Source organism: Myotis brandtii, unplaced genomic scaffold (genome assembly GCF_000412655.1).
Source record: "Myotis brandtii unplaced genomic scaffold, ASM41265v1 scaffold1186, whole genome shotgun sequence".
Lineage (NCBI taxonomy): Eukaryota > Metazoa > Chordata > Mammalia > Chiroptera > Vespertilionidae > Myotis > Myotis brandtii.
In genome coordinates, this window is record NW_005354120.1 from 325,577 (window position 1) to 346,758 (window position 21,182).

The 21,182-nt window shown below is 46.4% G+C and overlaps 1 protein-coding gene across 1 annotated transcript in view; it reads right to left on the minus strand.

Moving 5' to 3' along the window:
* Positions 1-21,182, minus strand: part of LAMB1 (laminin, beta 1) — a 71,252-nt gene that overhangs the window by 23,535 nt on the left and 26,535 nt on the right. The window contains exons 13-23 of the mRNA XM_005858466.2: positions 13,802-13,937; positions 12,344-12,502; positions 11,391-11,518; positions 11,043-11,166; positions 10,244-10,448; positions 9,267-9,410; positions 8,839-9,070; positions 6,021-6,184; positions 4,835-5,059; positions 3,564-3,778; positions 2,817-2,913 (exon numbers count right to left, since the gene is read on the minus strand). Of these exons, the coding sequence (XP_005858528.2) occupies positions 2,817-2,913; positions 3,564-3,778; positions 4,835-5,059; positions 6,021-6,184; positions 8,839-9,070; positions 9,267-9,410; positions 10,244-10,448; positions 11,043-11,166; positions 11,391-11,518; positions 12,344-12,502; positions 13,802-13,937 (1,829 nt within the window). The remainder of the gene's footprint in view (positions 1-2,816; positions 2,914-3,563; positions 3,779-4,834; positions 5,060-6,020; positions 6,185-8,838; positions 9,071-9,266; positions 9,411-10,243; positions 10,449-11,042; positions 11,167-11,390; positions 11,519-12,343; positions 12,503-13,801; positions 13,938-21,182) is intronic.

Here is a 21,182-nt window from a genome sequence, read left to right on the forward strand (position 1 = left end):
AACCAAATTAAATCTGATTCCCTGAGTCACACTGACAATAAATAAAGGATAAAGGGGTTGCAAATGAATCCCAGGCTGAGAAAGGAATACAAGCATTCTAAAAATGTATGCCCGGCCAAAGAAATGGACTTCATTTTTCGACTAAAACCATGTGAAATGAGAAACAAGCATGACGGCCACTGCCCAGAGCGTCCCACCTCTGGCCCACATTTCCCGCTTGCCCGGGTTGAAGGAACACTGGCCTTTCCCAAGACTCGCGACTCTTTGCTCTCTCTGAGTCCACAGAAAGATTCCTCATTGACCCGTGGACTCCGAGAGGCCCGGCGCAGAGCTCCAGGCTGAGGTTGTCTCTGACATGGTCAGCCGTGGGCGGGCGCGTTCTCTCTCCATCCCAGCACAGTGGTGGGCTTGTTCAGACTTGGCACGATCGGCCAAGTGCCTCAACCCGCCCGGACAATAGGAACATTCAACAATTTATATGTTGGAGCCTCTACTGATTTGTCTTTTACGTAATGGCATTTCTTCCCCACGAGGAGAATGCTTAGCGAGGGCCTCAGCTTTCTATAAGGTTATTGTGACTGAGGTGGCACCACAAAGTCTAAATCCGTGCCCTGTTCGACTGGAAGATCTGAAGTTGAAGACAACTTGGCGATTCATTATGTAATGTGAGAAAAGGGGTCGCATTCTTTCCTCATAGTTCCCTCTAATTTCCAACGATAACCGTTCTGGACCCTGCCGATCACTGGGGGTCCAGTCCCTTCAAGTTCTTGTCCTCCCATTACCATTAGTGACGACATCCCAGCGCACGGAGAGCCCCGACTCCATCTGCTTCTGCAATTTTGGTCCCTGCCCTGGTCCTGCTCCTACTGCCTCCTGGCACACGGCTCTGCGGCGGCGGGGACTGCCCGGGGTTGAGTCACTTCTCACTCCCGCTGGACGCTTTGTGAACCAAGAACTTCCTCCACAGGGTGTCAGAGGCATCTGGGCCCTAAGTTTCTTATGTAACGGACTGACCTTTTTTCTGGGTAAAACAACGAGTTTGGCAAACAGTTCGTTGCTTTCGCTCTTTGCAAAGTTTCCAAAGCATGATCAACTTTTGACCCAAATAAAACTGATACTGTTCCTACGCCACAATTTTTCTGGCAGATTGAGAGCCAAGACTTTAAAGATAAAGGGTAAAGATCCGAGTACTAAATGGACCATTCTCTGATGGACTCTGGCTCCGGTCACAGGCTTTTCATGCGAATTGAGCTGAGATGGAGCGAAAAGGTCAAAACACTTTGGCAGCCAACGGGATTTTCCCAGTGACACATGCTAATAGAATCGGGCTATGAGCAATGATAGAGCCATTATCTGGGGGAAATCAAGCCCCTGGGACCTTAGGGCCATTACAAGATTGAGGGGTGTAACAGAATAGCAGTTAGAACTCTGGGGAAACCAGATTCCAAGCAGGGTTTTCCTTGCAGGAGATATCTTGGCGCACGTGGTGCATGGCATGTCCTGGGCATTAAATGGTAGTGAGAAAATCAGCTCCCATTAAAACTAACATCTGGACCGAGGACTGATGAATGAAAAAGCACTTGTTTATTGACACAGCAAACATCATGTCCTTTGTGGAACAAACCCTAACCTAACTTAAGATGTTGGTCCAAGTCCTTCTGGCTAAGCCTCAATTGGAGAAACAAGTCATATGCCCTTTGTTCTGGTCTTGTCCACTGTTTGAAATGTTCCTGCTGTTCAGGAACCGTGGTTGACTTAAAGAATACATAGTATCTGGGTTTGTGACCTTTGGTAGGAGAAAACTAAATGTACTGCTAACTTTCTCACTACGGTTGTACCCAAAAAAGAAAAAGTTGATACATTAAACATAATTTTTTTTCCATTTGTACAGGGATAATACACTGTATTAAATATGTAAGGTCTTAATCTACCTAGGTTTGATTACAGAAACTAATAAAGTATTCTTTAAATTAAAAAAAAGAAAAGAAAGAAAAAGATAATTTTTAGATTTAGAGTCCAACCGGGACCTAGAATTTCAGATAGGTAACAAAGAAAAGATATCAAAGAACAAGTACGAAACTACAGAAGATATTTATCTATAGTTGTAAACTTAAAACATAGGGAAGAAAGCCAAATAGGAAAACAGAATAGACACAATCTTTTAAAATCTTTTCTGTAAATGTTTTTACTCCCATATCTGAAAAGTAATCTGGCAGGTCAAAAAAATATATACTGCTACAGCATAAGACTTGAGCAATCCTAATGATTCACAGGATTTCAACAGGTTTCTGTTCTTAACAAAACATCAGGTTCTCTCTCCCAGTCCTATTCTACCAGAAGCTTCGGTAGGAGTCTGGGCTTTATTCACATCGACAGACCTGGAGCTCCTGTCCTGTTTGCCTTGCTGTGCATGAAGGCGCCCGTGACTGTGCCCGGCAGTTCCCCGTCGCGGGGACGCTGCACATGGTACCAATGCTGAGGGTTTACCAGTTTATTGAAATACATGGCTGCTATAAGCATTTTGCAGAAAAGCATTTTAAGAAGAAATTTTGTGTATCTGTGATACCTGTGCGTGTGTGTGAGTCTGTGCAGAGACAAACAAGCATTTTAAGGAGGAACACAGCAGGTCCATTTTTCACTACCCACACTTCCACAGGGCCAGGTTGTTAGATTTTTAAACCAATGAGCGTGAATTCATTTTGTCATTAAACATAGAGTTTGTATAGACAACTTAATTCGCACTGCACTTTAGAGTTTACACAAAGCTGTTCCCTCCACTCTGAGCAAACACCAGCCCGGGAACGCCGCGGCCTTACCTCGGCACTCCACGTTGGGGTCTCCCCAGAAGAGCTCCTGGCACTCGCTGCAGGTGCGCCCCCCAAAGCCAGGCATGCACTGGCACTGCCCTGTGAACTGCAGCCAGAAACAGGTCTCCGTCAGCGGGCTGCAGGGCACACCGTCACACTCTCCTTCCCGGCTGCCAGTTAGGGGGATGGGACTGAGCAGCTGGCCTGAGGCCTCCACACCCTGACTGGAGAGGGAGTCCTACTTCTGTCCCGGGTGCCAGGGGCTAGCTGCCCCTGTGCCGAGCACATCACATCTCATTACATGCTTCTTCACCTCACGGAGAGGCCCCTGGGCTCACCTGCCGGGTAGCCCTCCTTTCCTTCCCGAGGGTGTGTCCCTGAGCAGCTCTGACAGTGCTGCCGGGGCTGCCTTTCAGGCCATGTGGCTAAGGAAGCAGTCTGATCCAACAGCCAGGGACCTTCTAATGTGGGTCGGCAGCGGGGGGGGGGGGGGGGGCTCTATTAAAAGGCCATGGCTGCATCGGATGGGGCCTCCAGGTATGGTGATGCCCCAGCTGAAGGGAACAAGTGACGGCTGACATGCAGTCTGTGCTGTTTGCCAAGCTGTGGGTCCTGCGGCAAGGAAGGCCGGGCCACCAGGAAGGAGCCTTCCTCTCTCTAACTGGGACAAAGGCACCAAACAGCGGTCCCCTGGATTCATAAAGGCATCTTTCCTCAGCCCTGAGGCCTCCCCGCCCGCCCCCCACAGCACCTCACCTCATTACAGGATGGCCCGAAGGAATGAGCCGCATCACAGTTGCATGGGTCACACCCAGTCCCGCTGGCCAGCTGCCAGGTATTGGGGGCACAGCGGTCGCAGTTCTGCCCGACCACATTGGGAAGACACGGACACTGGCCGGTGGTTTTGTCGCACTGGCAGTCGGAGCTGTTACAGTAGTCCTGCACGGTGCCCAGGGAGTTGCAGACACACTCTGGAAAAGAACACGACCAGACTGACTCACACAGTCACGTTCATAAACGACACAGGCAATGCAAGTGAGCTAGCCACCTCCCGAGGGCCAAGATGTCCCCTCTCCAGGTTGCAACCTGGAAATGCAAATAAGCAGTGAAAAGAATGGAGGTGGTAAAAAAAACTAAAAACACCACATACACACAAGGAACTACAGCTACTGTTCTTCAGAGGTTCTGAGGATGTTCTATTCTGCACAGCCCTGACGTTCCCCAGGCAGACGTGCAGCACGGTACGCTCTGTCGAGCAGAATTTTCAAAATACTATGCACCTTTAATAAGCTGCTGGTGAACCATTTTTAAATTGAGGATTTAACTAGAAATGATTTAAAAAATATGCCGTGGGAACTGAGACATTTAATGATTTCAAGCTCTTGGCAGGGAGCTGGCAGTAATGGATGTGTGAGACAGCAGATAGGAGCCCTTAAGCTAGTAAGACTTGAAGGAATCCAGCCCTGCAGGTCCTCAACATTCCACACGTGTTTGCATAAACAAAGACGGGGCCTGGGGCTGTGCACAGGAACAGCAGGCAATGCTCCCTGATCTTGGTAAGAGAGAAATAAGGAAGTTCTGAAAGAGAGACGTTAGAGGTGGTTCTTTCTTTTCCTCAACCTCGGAGGCTCTGTCCATCAATGGCAGACAAGGCATGGACCAGAGTGGGCATCGAGGATCTCCAAGTCCTAGCCAACCAGCAGCTTTCTGGGCAGAACCTGCATAAAATCAATACACTTTATTGGATGGCATGGATCAGCTACACAGCTTTTCCTTTTGGTTGTCTCTCTCAGGCACTGAGTCATACCTTGAGACTTCAGTTCTGCTAGAAAATGAGGATATAAAGAAAAAGAAAGAAAGAAAAAAAAGATCAGTCTCATCTTTCTTTTGCCAAAAGAGGACTTTTACCTCTCCGAACAAGGGACAAGTGTATTCCCAAAGCAAAGAAATACCAGAAGAAGGGGATCCCCCATGAAGAAGAAAGCGGAAACCCTCCCAATAAGTGGCACAACGAGTGCACATCTTACTCCGACAGTCCTGCTGGAGGGCGTCCCCGTAGTAGCCAAAGCGGCAGCGCTGGCAGTGCTCCCCTTCCGTGTGGTACAGGCACCTGAGGCACCTCCCAGTCTCCTTGTCACAGGCGTCTGGGTCGGTCGTGTCAATGTTGTGGTGACAGTGGCAAGGCCGACACGCCCCTCCGACCTCAGAGGGATTGCCAAAGAAGCCCGGGGCACAGTCCTCGCATCTGGAGCCTATTGTTCAATGAAACCAAGCGCAATACCTTTAGCCTGCGGACACCAAGGCCCGGTCCATCCACATTCCTGCCCAGAGTCAGCCCGGCTGTGCTCCTCGCCGCACTAGTCACCCAGCTCGGGGTTCCCTCCCACACCCTAGGGGGGGAAAGCCAGGCTTCTGTAAGTAATACCGCTGCAGCCTGGCTCAGAGGCCACAGGGGCATGGACGCCTGGAGGAGTTCCGGCACAGGGGCGTTTAGCTTCTCACGACACAGGAATCGAGCAGATTAGAAGCTAAATTAATGATCTAATGGGTAACGCTTAGCTTGGTGTTAAATCCTAATCCAAGGATTGTATTGCCTGAAAAATCACTGCTCCTGCCTGAGCAACCTGAAAAATGGGGTCCTTCATGATGACCAACTTCCCTAAGAAATCCCGAAACCACAGGTAAATGTTTACTGAGCTGTGGATAAGTGTAACGAGTATTTGAAAGCATGGGATCAAGTGTGAAATAAAAGGGAGTTTATTTTCACAACTCGCTACACTCCTTGAGTGTTGACAGATAATGTAAGTATAACCAACCAGAAGAACGTATCTAGCGTTGGCTGACTCGGTGCCCTGGGGACCCCCTACATGATATTCTTTTCTTCCTTCTGTCCGTCCATTGGCCACATCACTCCTTTGAGAGTCTTGTGCTAGGAGCTGGCCAAGGGAAGGGAGAGGTCAAATGTAAATTAAAAGTGTTCACAGGGATTTGTTTATGGATTCAAATGAGCGTGCTCTCCTGCTCGGTACTGTAACATTATCATCATCGAGACTCAAGAACGACTCTATCGCACGTGCCAAACAAGAAAAGAGTATCTTTTCAGATTCCCTTCCCCGGTAATGAAGGATGGGCTCATTCTTCATCTATTTCCTTCATTAACAACTAACTCATAGAAGACACCTCTCTTCCTTCAGGAGTTTCTACATTACTTACCAATGTACCCAGGGTTACAGACACACGCGAGCTGTAAAGTGACAGGATCTTGATAGCAGCTACTGGCAAACTGGCGTCCGCTGTCGGGACCGTCTGGGCAGGGACAAGGGCGGCAGTGATCTCCTGACCCAATGATGGGGTCGCCATAGTAACCCGCCAAGCACCTACATCAGTCACAAAACAGAGAGGGCCCTGAACCAGACTTGTAAGAAACCTGCTACAAGAAAACGTCTTAGAAACTGCATTCTCTGTTTGGGAACACACTTCCCAATGGAACAGTGGTTCTCAAACATTAGTTCTAATCAGAATCCCCCGAAAGGGCTTGTTATAACTCAGACTGCTGGGCTTCTCCCGTTTCTGACTCAGGTGGTCCCAGGTAATGTCTGGTTTCACACCTGCAGGGCCATTGCATTAGGGTGCCACCCCTGGCCTCACCTGGACCCTCCCTACCTCCTTCCCAGGGAAAGAGGTGAGGTGTATCTCCCATGTGCACCCCACTGTCCCGTCAGCTGCCCGCCTGCCCTGAGCATTCTGGTCGGCTCCCTTCTTGCACCGAGTCTGGGGAAGGGGTGGGGGACCTGTGGTTGTCTGCCTCTGCCTCTGCCTGAGAGGGTGACATGCTAGCCAGCCCACGGTGGATGTTCTGCAACCCAGCCTTTACCAGAAACAGAGCTGACAAGGAAGCGCTCTAGCTGCACGACTCTTGCGTCTCTCTCTCAGGTGGTTTCAAAGTTGGTCAGGGGTGAGGAATGTTATTTATCAACTCCTACGTCCCACCTCCTCTCCTCGCAGATAAGGAACGCTTGGCGGTTAACTGATTTGCGAGGCTTACACAACTCGTTAGTAACGAGCCAGGATTTGAATCCAGCCTCCTGACTTTCAGCAAGGAATTCTTGGACTATGTCATGCTGCTTCTCAATATGAATGGTGTTTAGGTTACTTGCTTACTTCCTATAACCTAAGAGCGTAAAGGAATTTGAAGATCATCCAATCCAACCTCGTTATTCACGAACAGAAAGCTGGATACTTGGAAAAGTGAGATCACTCCTCCAAGGTAACAAAGCAGGTCAGAGGCAGGACAGGGCCTGGAACTCAGGTCTAAGGATTTCCGATTCAGTTTGTTTTTCATATATATATATTTTTCTTTTTTGAGGCAGAGGTACTATTTTTTAAATGGGAGTGGGGGAAGATGAAGAAAGAGAAGGGAAAAGTTGTTCGAAGGAAATTAACCATGTGCTGGGGGAATTGGTGGTGGTGAAGCAATTTCATACACTGGGTTTTGAGAAAGTTTTCTAGGTGAAATAAACCCAAATACATCATGATAGAAACTGAGGGTCCATTTCCTGGCTCCCCCTCCACTTCCCACGTCCGGGACAATCTGAGCCTGGAGCTTCTTTTTAAATCCATGGGCTTGATACTAATTATCTTGGAAGAGGAAAAGAAGCAAGCAAGAAGCAAATTACTTAATAAAGTTTTGTCATCCAAACTAGGGCTAAATATCTTTCCTCCTCCTACACTCTCTCGTTGTCCAGCAAGAAATCAAAACGCTTTACAAGTAAATCCAAGAACAGTCGGAAATATAAACCAAGCCATTCTCCCGGGATGTTCTTGCAAAGACATTACACAGTGTGCTGATTTCGAATCGGCATGTGGACACCACCTTTGTTGACTGTGCTCCCCTCGTAATCTGATTTTCTCATCTGTCTCCTTTTCTCTAATTCATTTTCTATCTCCCATTGAAAAAATAGGAAACTTAATGCAGAAAACAAGAGAGGACACCAATATACTAATTTCTTTCTTCCAATCTTGTATAATTCTTTCCTTATAGCCTTTTACAACACAGTTTTGTGGTTGGAAGGAGTAATTTTTACTCAAAGAAGTAATCACTGGAACCTCCAAATTCTTGAATATCCTCTAGCACAGAGCCAAGCACATTGGCTTCCATGCACACCTTCATGCCGTAAGTTAATCACATATTCATTTTTACTAACAATTTCTCTTTCATGTGATGAGCGACTTTTGTACTGACTGAGGCGACTTGCTGAAATTTTAAAAACAAAAATCCCATATAGAGTGGACGGATATTAAAAGAGAAAATTTATTGACATGGAAGGTGAAGACTAGTACTAAAAAAAAAGGCAGGTTCTAATAGCATATCTGCCTTTCTTAATTAGTGATGAATAGTTAAGTCAGCATGTCATTCTCTCACAGGGACTATTTCTTATCGAGCGAGCAGGGCTGTCATGTTATTAGAAGCACGTTCTATGTCCCATGCTTATTACACCCAGTGCAGTGCTTTGCATCCATAACAACTCTCCCATTCACATCCGCTGACTGCAGAGCAGATCTACTTTTGCACATTTTATGTGGGCCGGTCTCCTGGAAACTATAGCTACATAAAATGTTTTAAAAAAACACACACACAACACAAAGCTATTTAAAATGACTCATCCCATTTGGACTGGGTTTCCCGTTTGCCTGAAGTTAGGCATCAACATTTCACAATTCTCATCCTTGGCCAGAATCTGCTGGGACAGAGGTGATTTCCGCACAGATCTACGGCGGCCTCCAGGACGCCCTTCCAAGAGGGCAGATGCCCGCCGGCCACGTCCCAGCCCGGAACAATGCCTGCCTGGCACACAGAAGGTGTAAACCAGAGAGGCACTCGGCGAATGACTGAGTTCCTAGAAAATCCTGACGTGGTCAGAAACGACCGAGCCATCTGGAGCCTGGTGAGATTCCTTCTGTGGTTGGAAGATGTTGACTCGGCCAAACATGATCTCTGTTCTCTTTACTTTCCAGAGGCGCGTCCACGTACCTCTCGCAGTGATGACCCGCGGTGTAGTCCTGGCAGCTCAGGCACTCCCCCGTCACCGAGTCGCAGTCGTCGGCGTGGCCGTTGCAGTGGCAGGGCTGGCAGCTCGGGAAGCCCCAGTACCCGGGCAGGCACCGGTCACACTGCCGCGCGTACACCCCCTGGAAGCAGTGGCACTGGCCCGTGACGGGGTCGCAGAAAGCACTGACAGACCCCTGCAGGTGGCAGTCGCACGCTGGAGAGACACGCAAGCGGGGAGCCGCCCTGAGAAACTCATCCCGTGCGAACACACCCCTCGTGTCGGCTCCCGCAGGAGGCCCACGGCACCCGGGACCGACTCCCAGAGGGAAGCAGTGCCTCCGAAGCGGGGCAACCATGCCAGGGTTTGCCAGGTCATCCGAACGAGTACCTTACGGTTCCGGTTAACCTACGTTTGCAGCCACTGGGGCCAAAGCCGAAGGTTCCGGGAGCACATCTGTCGCAGGTTCTCCCAACCACGTTCGGCCGGCACTGGCACTGGCCTCCGTTGGGGTCGCAGACGGAGCTTAACGAGCCCTGCGGGTCGCACTCACAAGCTGCAGGGGGAAAAGAGGCCACCATCTGGGTCACAGCGGCGGCTCCTCCCACGAAGGAGGGCAGCTTGCCACCCCCGGCTCTGACCCGGCCTGTCCCTTCCCTGGGGCTCTCTCTGTTCCTTCCTCCCTGACTCCCTGGGCTGATTCAGAATTCCCACGGAAACCAATCTCATCCCTGTGATGAGCAGGAGGGAAGCCACAGGACACACAGAGTTGGCAGATACAAGCAGTTTTTCTAGGAAGAGGCCATTAAGGTTTTCTCTCCTTCAAGGCTTAAATATCACAGGACCTTAAGACAAAGGCCCAGGGACCTCTGGGAGTTGGTCCGACCTTTCAAAGGGAAAACCAAATTTCATTTCTGCACTGCTCCTCTGACCCCGTCCCAGCGGCCCACCCTGCCCGTGGACACGCTGCAGCCTCCTGCCACCCATGTGTGTGTCTTGAATATTGATTGCATTTGCAATGGGGCTTTATCACTGAAATATTCTTAAAAAAAAAAAAAAGGACAAACTATTTTTTGTTGTTGTTCATCCTCAACCAAGGATATTTTTCCATTGATTTTTAGGGACAGTGGAAGGGAGGGGGACAGACACAGAGAGAGAAACAACGATGTGAGAGAGACACATCGATTGGTTGCCTCCCGCAAGTGCCCCAACCAGGCCAGGGAGCCAAACCGGCTAGGGCTAAAGGCAAACAAATGTTGAGACACGATTTTTCCTGTGCTGACTGCCTAACAGCTATCTGTACGGCGTGCTTTCCCACGTACCTCACGATGCCAGGTGTACACTTGGCTCTCAAGAAAAAAGGGCAGAAGCAGCTGTGCTAACACCTACCCAAGCCTGTCTGGTGTATCAGCGCAGAAATGCTAAAGATGATGTTCCTGCAAACATCAGTCATTGGCGTTTTCACAACGCTTCTGCTGTTCTCCAGACATCGGTATCTCTGAAAGATTTCCCAGGCGCCGTTGGTGACAGCCCCATCCCCTGAACCGCCCACGGTGAAGATGTCCAGTGACTGACAGAACGGCATGAGGACAAGCTGTGAAGAAACGAGATCAGCAAAGTGTTCTTACACTGGTGCCCGGTGTCCACAATGAAAGCAAGTAAACACACTAAAAACCCAGATGCTTCCTCGACTCTTGAAAAGAAAAAGTTCAATTATTTTCATAAGCCTTCCCATTCTTAAAATCTTCTTGCCAGAAAGAGTTTAGATTGATGGTTTTTGAAGTGTCATTTTTAAGACATTTCATATTTCAGAAAGAATCAGAGGGTGGAGTTTTTTTTGTTTTGTTTTGTTTTGTTTTAAATCCTCACTTGAGGACATGCTTAGAGAGAGGAAGGGAGAGAGGGAGAGAGAAACACCGATCTGTTGCCTTCCACATGTGCTCCGATTGGGATCAAACCCACAAGTCAGGTATATGCCCTGATGGGGAATCGAACCAGCAACCTTTGGGTGCACAGGACGATGCTCAAACAACTGAGCCACTCAACTAGGGCCAGAGGCGGGGTGTTACTAAAAAAGATGACTCTGCCTAGCCTCTCAGCACGACCCCTCCACAAACCCTCTGAGGAAGAAGATGAACACTTCCCGTCCAGCCTCCCCTGCGCGTGTTGGAAACAGCCCTGCACTTACTGAATCGATAAACGTGTAGGGACTCTCCACACCGCTATCGGAGGTGGTGTACTGGGGCAGCTCCAACCTGACTGTGTAGTTCACGCCCTTCTCAAAGCACACGGGGCGCGGGAGGACGACGTACCTGCCCCAGATCAAAAGAGAACAAAGAATGTCAACCTTTAAGTATCCAGTCGGTCAATCAGAGCGCTACGCAGCTCTTTCCGAAGCAAGCAAGTCAACGGTCAGTGTTTGCCTTCGGCCCTGACATGGTAACTGTACAACGCACAAGGCAAGATACCGAAAAATGGAGAAAATATTTAATTTGCATATTGGTTCTATTGAGCTGCAAACCGCTGTCACACTGACCTTGACCCAGGCGACAAGGACACCACCTGGTTGTCGTCATCAGGAACTGTGTTACCACATCGGCTGCTGGTTGGAATCTTCCCGGGTCGCTGCACCGTGATGACAGCCTTTTCCCATTGGTCGGGGAGCTAGAAGAAGAAACAACCAATCAAAAGGACCATCGTCACTGGCCCACTGCTCCTGTTTATACAGACCTCTGCCAAGTTTCACTGGAAAGCACTTGCTTGCGTTTCTCTTCCCTCTTCACCATTTCCTCTGCTATCACCCCAGTTCCAGCCCTAATCCCTTCTCACCTGGACCTGAAACAGCTCCCCAACTGCTCTCCCTGCATCTCCCAGCGTCCCTTTCTACCCATGTTAAAACACAGCTCAGATCATGGCAATCCCCTGCTCAAAACCTTCAATAGCTTCCTCTTCATAGAGAGCCCAAGTTCATTCACTGGTCGTAGCATCTTTCCTAGCAGCATGCCTGACCATTTCCCTTACACCCAGCTATGTGGGATGACTCTCAAAACACTCTCCTCTCCGCTGCTCACGCTACTCCTGACTTCCTCGTGTCAAAATGTCATCTATGTTGAAGGCAAGGCCTACATCTGTTTCTAGGCAGCCCTGGCCCAGCCTCCAGGTGAGAGGCTCTCATTCTGATCTTATGGTTAGGGGTGTGCGTCTGTGCCTGTGAAGTGCAGGCCCTGAGGGCAAGGACAGGACCTGGTACATTCTTGCCGCCACCTCAGTTCTCAGCAAGGTTAGGCGCCTAACAAGAGATTGCTAAATGCTCCTGAAATTGAATTCAAGAAAACTGTACATTTTCATTTCCCTGGAGGCTAGAAAGTCAGAGAGAAGTTCTCCTCTATTCCAGTGTAACCTCCGAATTTCACAAAAACAGTGTCCATTAGAGGAAAGACTTCTCTACCAATATCCTCCCCATCCCCAATAATTCATGGGGGGGTTTACCTGTGGCTCGTAGCGAATTAGGATTTCATACTCCATGGAGTATGGTATGTTGTCAATGACAAACTCCAAATAAGCCCCTTCAGGCACTTGGACGAAGCCCGCTCCGGTCCAGGAGGGAATCCGGTCCTGCACATACTGCCGCTCCACGATGGTGACCTCCTGGGGACAAGCAGACAGTCTTTATGCTTTACTTGCAGTGCAGTTCAATGGAATATAACAAAGTAATCTGAAGTCACCCAAAGGTGCAAAACTGTATTATTATGCCTATTTTTTGTAGTCACATTTTCCCAGTAGCCTGTAAAATGTTTTTAATATATAAACAGCAAATTGGTTTTTTAGTTTTGTGGTTGAGGTAGTCTTGGGATATTGGAGGCGGGACTCAAAGGCCTAAGACAGACCTTCTGTGATAGAACCAGTGGGATGAGCATAACGGAAGGAAAGAGAACATCTTACATGGTGCTGTGAGCCAGTCTAGGAGTCACAAGGCATTTCCCAAATTTCCTACAACGTCAGTCCAATATTTAGTGGATTTATTTCTATTTGTCTTTCTCATTGACATTTGTTTCAAGCACCAAGGACAAGTGAAGAAACGAGAGAATCAGGAATGCTCACTACAGATGAGTTCATTGTGACTGTCACGGAGGCTGAGAACTGACCAAGTTGAGCTGCTGAACTCAACACACATTTGGATTTGTTCACAGGGTGACATGATGCCTGTGATTAGTCATCTCCAAAGAAGTCCTGCATTCCGTGTGTGTGTGTGTGTGTGTGTGTGTGTGTGTGTGTGTGTGAGGTTTACTCAGGAAGAGGTAGGACCTACGTTATCTCATCCTCAGATCTGGTCTAGACTTATGAGGTGATCAAAAAAAAAGGCAAGAAAATGACACTCTGGGTCTTCGGGGCCCAGGCTTTAAGAGACCTGATAGTTCTGTTTCCTCCTCCTTGGAAGCCAGGCGCCATGTAAAAAGTCTCACGATCCTGCCTCCATCGTGCTGTGAGGAGGCGCGAGACAGCTGCATGGAGAGGTCACGCAGAGAAAATCGCCCAGCCAGCCACCAGCGGCTTCAGCCACCCATGCCCAAGTGCCAGACACACGGCTAAGCCATGACATGCTAACGGCTTATTCCACAGCAACAGAAAATGGAAACCATGTCCTCTCTGAGTACTTATATAGCAGATCAACAGCAACTGTGCAGCGTAAGTGGAAAGAAGATTGGAAGAAGAAAAAGCACACAAAAATACCCGCAGACACCAAAGGCCTTATTAGTGAATGTCTCGGGGTGTCTGCGAGCCACATATTTATTTGGCTTTAAATATGACTGTTCCCAAGTTCGTATGGGCCTGATCCTTACTGTGGGCTCACCGAAAAAATACTTCTGGTTTGTTTACAAAATGTGTACATGCTGTCACTGCTTCCAAACACCGCTTTACCGACCTGCCAAGCACCCCGCTACTTACGGGCCCAAAGTTGGCTTCTTCTGCTTCATAGATGTAGTGATCCAAGGTGGTAAAGTAGTAGCCTGACTCCACTTCGTTGCACTGACGTCCGATCATGTGGGGTCGACACATGCACTGGCCCGACTCCGCGGAGCAGCTGGGAAGGAGCAGAGCGGGTCAGCGTGCTCGCCTCTTATAAAGGAACCCGCTGGATGTGGTTGTACATTTGCCATTAAACACTAAACAGGGTGCAAGATTCAGGTGGGAATTTCTTATTTCCTTTGGAAATTAAGTACTTGGAAAAACCATCTTCTGGGATTAATCCCAAACTCTGCATGACCTGGTCTTTCACGTTTACCTCCCCTGCCCTGTCTTCGCTATGCTCTGTCCACACCATCTTAGGGTTTTCTATAAGATATAACAAATGTTCCTGTTTAGATTTTTTTATTCTTCTCTTGCTGCTTAGATTGCTTGCCTAATTTTCAGCTGCAACCCCTTTCCTGGGCCTTAGACCCAACTCCTAGGAGGACAGATCTGACTTAGCTGTCCCCGAGACTAGCAGCCCTCACAAGGACAGCACTCAATGCCTCCCACGCTCTCTACTCGGGGAAACACCACCACTGAGTCAACCAAGTCAGAGACCTGGAAATTATTCTCTGGATTCCTTCTTCATATCAGTCAGGAACCAGCTTCTGCGAATTCGCCTCCTGCATCTGGTGCGTCTCTTCCCCTTTCCATGGGCTGCGCCATGACTGTCTTCCTTCTCACACTCACAGGAAAAGCAAATATGGTCTTCTAACTGGTATCTTTGCTGCCCATCTTCCAACTTCCCAACCTAAGCCACTGCCCCAGAGCTGCCCAAGTGCACCTAAGGTGCATGAACTGTTGCCACTTCCTGGCTACAGTGGCCTTGGGAGGTGCAACAGGACTTCCACAATCTGCCATCTCTACCTTTCCAGCCTCATCTCTCCCCTCCCCTCTCCCCACACTGAGCTGCTTACAACTTCTCAAATGTGCCGGGTGACTTGGGACCTCCTGCCTTTGCTTATGCTGTTCTTACAGCCTGGGATGCCCTTCTCCCTGACTCACCGGCAAAAGTCCACCTACTCTTTCCAGATTCACCAAGGACTCCTGCCGTGGCATTCCCTGACCATCATCCCACTCCATCAAATGCAACACCTTCTCTTTCATGCCACCACCTCCTTGCAGAAGGAAGGATGTATCTACCACATCTACAACAAAGCTGTGACACAGCAGGTGTTCATTAAAGTTGAGGCCCTGTGTCTTCAAATCCTACTTATTTTTCAAAGCCCAGCTCAACTTTCATGAAGTTTTGTTTGGTTCCCTCGTCCTACATTCTCCACTGGTGCTTCCTGAGGCTTCAATTATTCCTTAGCTGTACCGTGAAGGCATTTACGGCCTTCTCTCTGTAGTATAATTATTGGCAGACCTATTTAACCCCCTCCTGGACTGCAAACTCCTTGAGGGCCTGGGCTGTGCCTTCTTCACCCCAGTCACCCCGTAGGGCCTGGCCCAGGGCCGAGTACACTCAAACACTGGCTCAACAGACAAATGCATGAAGGATAGGAGTTCTGAATTTTAAAAACAAACAAACGGAAAAAGAATAGGAGATTTACTGTAATAATACAATTAAAAAAAATTAGTCCATTACTTTTTTAGGTAATAAAGGCCTCGGGATGAACTATAATTTATTCATTTTGTTCTCAGCCTACGTCTGTCTTTTTCCTTAGTATCATGACTTTGTGTACATGGTAAAACCAAATTATACACATTCATTTTTACTTCATTAAAGTCATGTGGTTTGAAACTATTACTTTAAACCCATTCCCAGACTTCATTATTTTTCTTCTCATCCCAAAGTTCATTTTAAACCAAGTCTCTAAGTCCAAACGAAGTCTTCTTCTGTATATCATGTGAGTCGTTTTCACCCTGCAGGAATATGAACACTTAACGTCCCGTAGCCGATTCCCAGAGGAGAAAAGCTTGTTCCAATTAGGACCTAGCCCTCTTTTGGCCCAGTCCACCAACAAAAGCCATTGTCAAAAACCCAGGCATCGGACGCTACATCCTATGGACAAAAGAAAATCTTTAGTTCCTGCCCAGATGATTACCGAGGGAACATATGTCCAAAACACGGACCCCCGAAGAAAAGAACTTGAGTCTTCAAATGCCATCACTAGAAAATAAGCAAATAAAGCTGAGGACAAGGCCAGTGGGCAGACCCCTGGTGTGGCCTCTTACCTGCAGCCCAGTTCTAAAGAAGAAACAGCGCAGGAGAACCAGACCAGGTGAAAGGAATTCCCTTAACAGCAGCCCTGGAACTCACTCCTCTTTGTGTCCACAGACCTGAACTGTTGTCACTGCGAGGCACGACTCCCATTCCACACTCACTCCTTTAGCGAACTCACTCTTGTGGCTTTACCTGCCCCTGAGCAGATGGCCCTCACACCTACAGCTCTCGGCACTCATTCAGCCGTGCTCTGGTTGTACACGTCCAGCCACGAATGGGACATTTCCATGGTTTGCCCAGCGGTCATCTCTAATTCATCTTGTCCCCACTTGCTCGTCGCCTCTCCCACTGATTTCTTACATTCAGCTCTGCTATTTCTGTCAGCAGATTTAAAATCCTTCTGATGTTTTAGGTGAGACATAACCTTCCCTTTTCTTTATCCCCAATATCCAAGTCTTATTTCAAGATGTTTCTCCACTCAGTTTCTGCTCATTGTCACTGCCACTCTCCTAGCCCAGTATGTCATCTTTCTATACCTGCTACTCTAGCAACCTTCCACACTGACCTCTTAAGCTCTTCTCTGCCCCTGCCCAGTCCATCCTGTCTACACTGCCAAACCAATCTTCCCACAGCATTGCTTTCAGCAGTTCACAAAAATCCACGATTGTTTCTGCTCATCTTATATCAAGTCACGAGGCCCCTGCCTGGTTTCCAGCAGCCTCTATAACCCACGCTTCTTCCTCTGGTGCCCGCCCTTTAATTTCAGATCAGCCACACTCCTCATACTCTTCCACAAATATTTACTGAGCAAATATTGGTCCTGGAGGCTATGCTTGCTGGTGTTAATACGCTCACATTTTGGTCCATTGTCAACGTTCTTCTGAATCAAACCTTACTTCCTTGGTAAAGTCCATTATTTCTGGCTAATGAGAAAGGAAAATGGGGAGGGAGGGGGGATGGTCCTTGTCCTTAAAGAAATTACCCTTTAATTTGGGAGACTAAAAAAATAAAGCAATTGACCAATACAGCAAATAAAAACGCTGTAAGTACCTATATAGAGCTACAAGCTAAGTACCATGGGCTTAGAGGCAGGCACTGCTCATCTGATTAAGGGCAGCATCATGAAAGAGGTGGCTCTGAAGGTCGCAGAGGATCTTGACAGACAGACAGAGGACAGGAACGACAGGAGCAAAGAGGCTAATGGAGGAATGTGAGCAGGGATGGTCAAGATCAGACCAGATCTGGACCTTGCCACGCTCACTCCCTCTCCGTGCCTTCAGCAGTCTTCTTCCTCGCAGCTAGAAGGCTTTCCTGCCCACTTGTTACACCTCTCAAATCTCACTCATTTTTTAAAAAGCCAAGCTCAGAATGGGGGGGATAAGGACACATATGTAATAACTTAATCAATAAAAAATTAAAAAAAAAAAGCCAAGCTCAAATGCTATCTCCTCCATAGTGAGACAAAAGATGTATTACGTGTAATTATCCTTCCCTGTGTTCAAGGAAAAATCATATTGGATAGAAATGGTACATTTAAAAGTTTGTATGTTAACTCCACAAATTTCCCTGTAACTAGATACAGATTTAATTCATTTGGATCAGTAAGGTAGAATAAGGATGTAAGATAAGACAAAATAAGTCAGGACTTACGGTAGGAGATTAATGACCCCAAAAGATGTCCATGGCCTGATCCCCAGAATCTGTGGGTATGTTACCTCACAGAGCTCAAGGGACTTTGCTGATGTGATTAAGGTTAAGGACGTTGGGATGGGCGCAATCTAATCACATGAGTTCTTCCAAGTGGAAGAAGAAAGCAGAAAAGCGGGTAAACGTTGTGACATGAGAATCATTTGACTCACAGTTGTTGGCTTTGAGGACGAAAGGAGAAGGCCATGAGTCAAGGCATGTGGGCAGCCCCTGGGAGCTGGGAGCCAGCAGGAAAACGGAAACCTCATCCCTCAACCCAAAGCAACTGAATTCTGCCAACAACTCTGGTCAGCAGGAAACACGTTTTCCTTTAGAGCCTTAAGATAGGAACACAGCCCTACCGACATCTTCACTTTAGTCAACACAAATTTCTCATAAATACAGAAATTAGCAACTTGTTTAATTGGAAGGAACATTCTATTTCATTTAAATAGTGTGGAGCAGAGCAAATACTGTACAGTTTTAACTTTTTTCTATTACTAAGAAACTGGGAGAAAAGTGAAAGGATAAAAAGATCATTCATAAGAACCACCACGGTTCAACACTGATTTCTCCTCCATCATTCTGATTACAAATAAGAGTTGGTTCTACATTGATTAGCAGTCAGCACTACTCATTTTATCCAAAGTAGGATACTTTCGTAAGGGGAAGGAGCTGTGCTCTGCAATCCTTTTATGTCCAACTACCTATAATTAACAAAGGGCTAGATGCCCACTCAATACATTGATGAAAACATATATTAATTTCTGCTCTTGTTTCAAAGTATAAGAAAGTTCATTTCCTCATTTATTGAGCACCTGCGAGGCCCACTGTGCTGGGTACAAAGGGAGATTCAAGAACAAGTAAGATGCAATTCCTTTCTAAAGAGACCTTTCGAATACAAACAGCTATAATACATAGCCAACTAAAATAAGTGTGAAAAGAGATGCAGAAGTAATGTGTTGTTGAAAGATCAAGTGAGGGCAGGGGACTTCGGTCTAGGAGTTAGAAGTCTTCAAGCCAGATATCAGTCATAAATTAATTGATGAAATGATTTTGAGGAATGATACAAAGGTGTTTACATTTTTAAAAGTTTTTTTTAAAGCATTTATAAGTAGTATTTACCTAGCAACCATTCTTATTTATCGATTAAAGCAGGTTATCTGGTAGACAAAACTTCGTTAACCTGGCTTACGTTATATTATTCACATTAATTAGGTCTTACTGCTTAAAAATATTCAAAAGTCCAGATGAGCTGTCAACATAATAGACCCGGATTACTAAGCTTTTACTGTTCTCCAAGAATCCATTTGGCTCATTCTACAAAACATTTAAAAAGTTTTTCCGCTTCACATGATTTTTACACTTAGTTCAGTCCCTGGCCAAAGTAACTAAGGCATGTTTGGGATAACATTTAGAGACTGCCTTCTTCTCAGGGGCACATATGTAGTTTTTATATTTTAAAAATATTTTGTTTCTCAAATTCTTTAAGTCAATCGACATTTAATCAATACCTACTATGCTTCCAAGGTGAGGTAAAGGAATATTATCAGAGAGAAGATACTGATGAGTGGTTGCAATAAACCATTCATTTAGCAAGTATTTCCTGAGAATCTGCTATGCCCCAAGCATTCTCCAAGTGGAACCGGTGCTTCAGAACACTGGGCCTCAACCACTCCCATGGGGGTCCTAGAGAAAGTCCTCTGGGGGCCAACTTGGGAAAGGATCTTGACAAAATACTGCAGAGGCACAGGACTAGAGGCAACGCGAAAGGTTCTTTTTCCCATCACTCATGCCAAAAGATAGAGTGTCTCATCAATCATGTTACAGAGATCAAATCTCCTGCCTTAAAATTTTCACTAAAACATCTGCTTCACAAACTCTCTTGATTAGCACATTCTGGTTTTCACTAGTATACATTTTTTTTTTGCAGGAGACAGGAGGGGCAGCTCAGGGGTTGTGTATGGGTGGATTCAGAGACAGGAAACGTGTGTACAATAGAGAAAAAGAGGAAGGGAGTGGAAGTAATAGAAACCATTTAGGGTAAAGGAACATAGGACATTCCTGAGTTTATGACATAATTTGGAAAATTATGGATGCTGTTTTCACCTACTCGAGGAGAGTTGGAGGTGTGATGACAGTTCGGAATTGAGGAATAAGTCACTAAAGGAATCAGTGCGTGTTCTGGGAGTCACAAAGGAAAGCCAGAGAAGTGGTTCCATAAGCAGGCAAGTAGTTGGTCTTTCTTTCCAGCTTTTATGGAATTATCCTCGCTTCCTCCCCTCTGGAGGTTTTCGAAGAATAGACATTCAGTACTGGAGTTCCAGAGGGCTACATGCACGCTGTGCTGGGTTTGCTCCGCGTTCTGGAATAGGACAGACCCAAATACAGAGGCCAAACAGAACACGCTCTTGCTGCCTGGACTCCCATTCCCTCCCAGCAGACTTCCATGGTGTTGAGAAATAATCTTGTAAAAGAGTCAATTTATGAGTACATAAAGCTTGCTCAATGAATTCAGCATGTTCTCTCTGGGAAAGTTCAGGGCCAAGGAAACATCTGCCTGTTCTCTCAGCAGCCACTCACCCTATCTTTACCAGATGTTCTGAATCTGATCCTGTAACCAACGTAGACCAAAACTCTCTTCGACTCCAAGGTGGTTAATTAAACGCCCAGAAATGCAACATCTTGCCAAATGTGTATTATGATTAATTTCTGGTAGAGCTTCATGTCTCCTCTATTCAAGGAATACCAATGTATTTAAGTAACTAAAAGGTATTACATGTCATTTTCATTAATAGGCTTGGAAGCTGAATAAAATAAAATAAAATGAAATGGTTCTTTACATAAATCAAAATGGGAGTTCATTTTTCATCTTATGGATTGGTGAAAAATAAAATGATGATGCCAACTGCTGGTGGGAATAGAGAAAAGGGTACGTTTGTAACTGGTTTGTAGAAATATAAATCAGCACAATCTGTCTGCAGAACAACCTGACATTCTATTAAAATAAAAAATGTACATCCACATTGACTTCGAAGTTCCATCATTAGGAACCTAATCTATGGCTATATCTACATTCATCAAAATATATCTACAAGGATATTCACTGAAACATATTTAAAAAGCAAAAAGACTGGAAGTAAATAAATCATCGCACTTTCACATGATGGGGTAGATGAACACATGCTGATATGAAAAAAGATCTCTAGATAAAAAAGCAAGTTGTGCAATTGTGTACATAACATCTATTATTTTGATTTTCAAAAAAATGTCAGTAACATGAAGTGGGAAACCATGGGCTTTTTTTCTTTGTACTTGTCTCTTTTAAAAAATAAAACCTAACATGTTATTTTAAAAGAAACGAGAAGAAAGAAATTGTAATTTTTAACACATATTCTGAGCACTATTATCGATGTCTACAGAAATACAAGAAACTGTTAACAGTGGCACTACTAGGTAATGGAA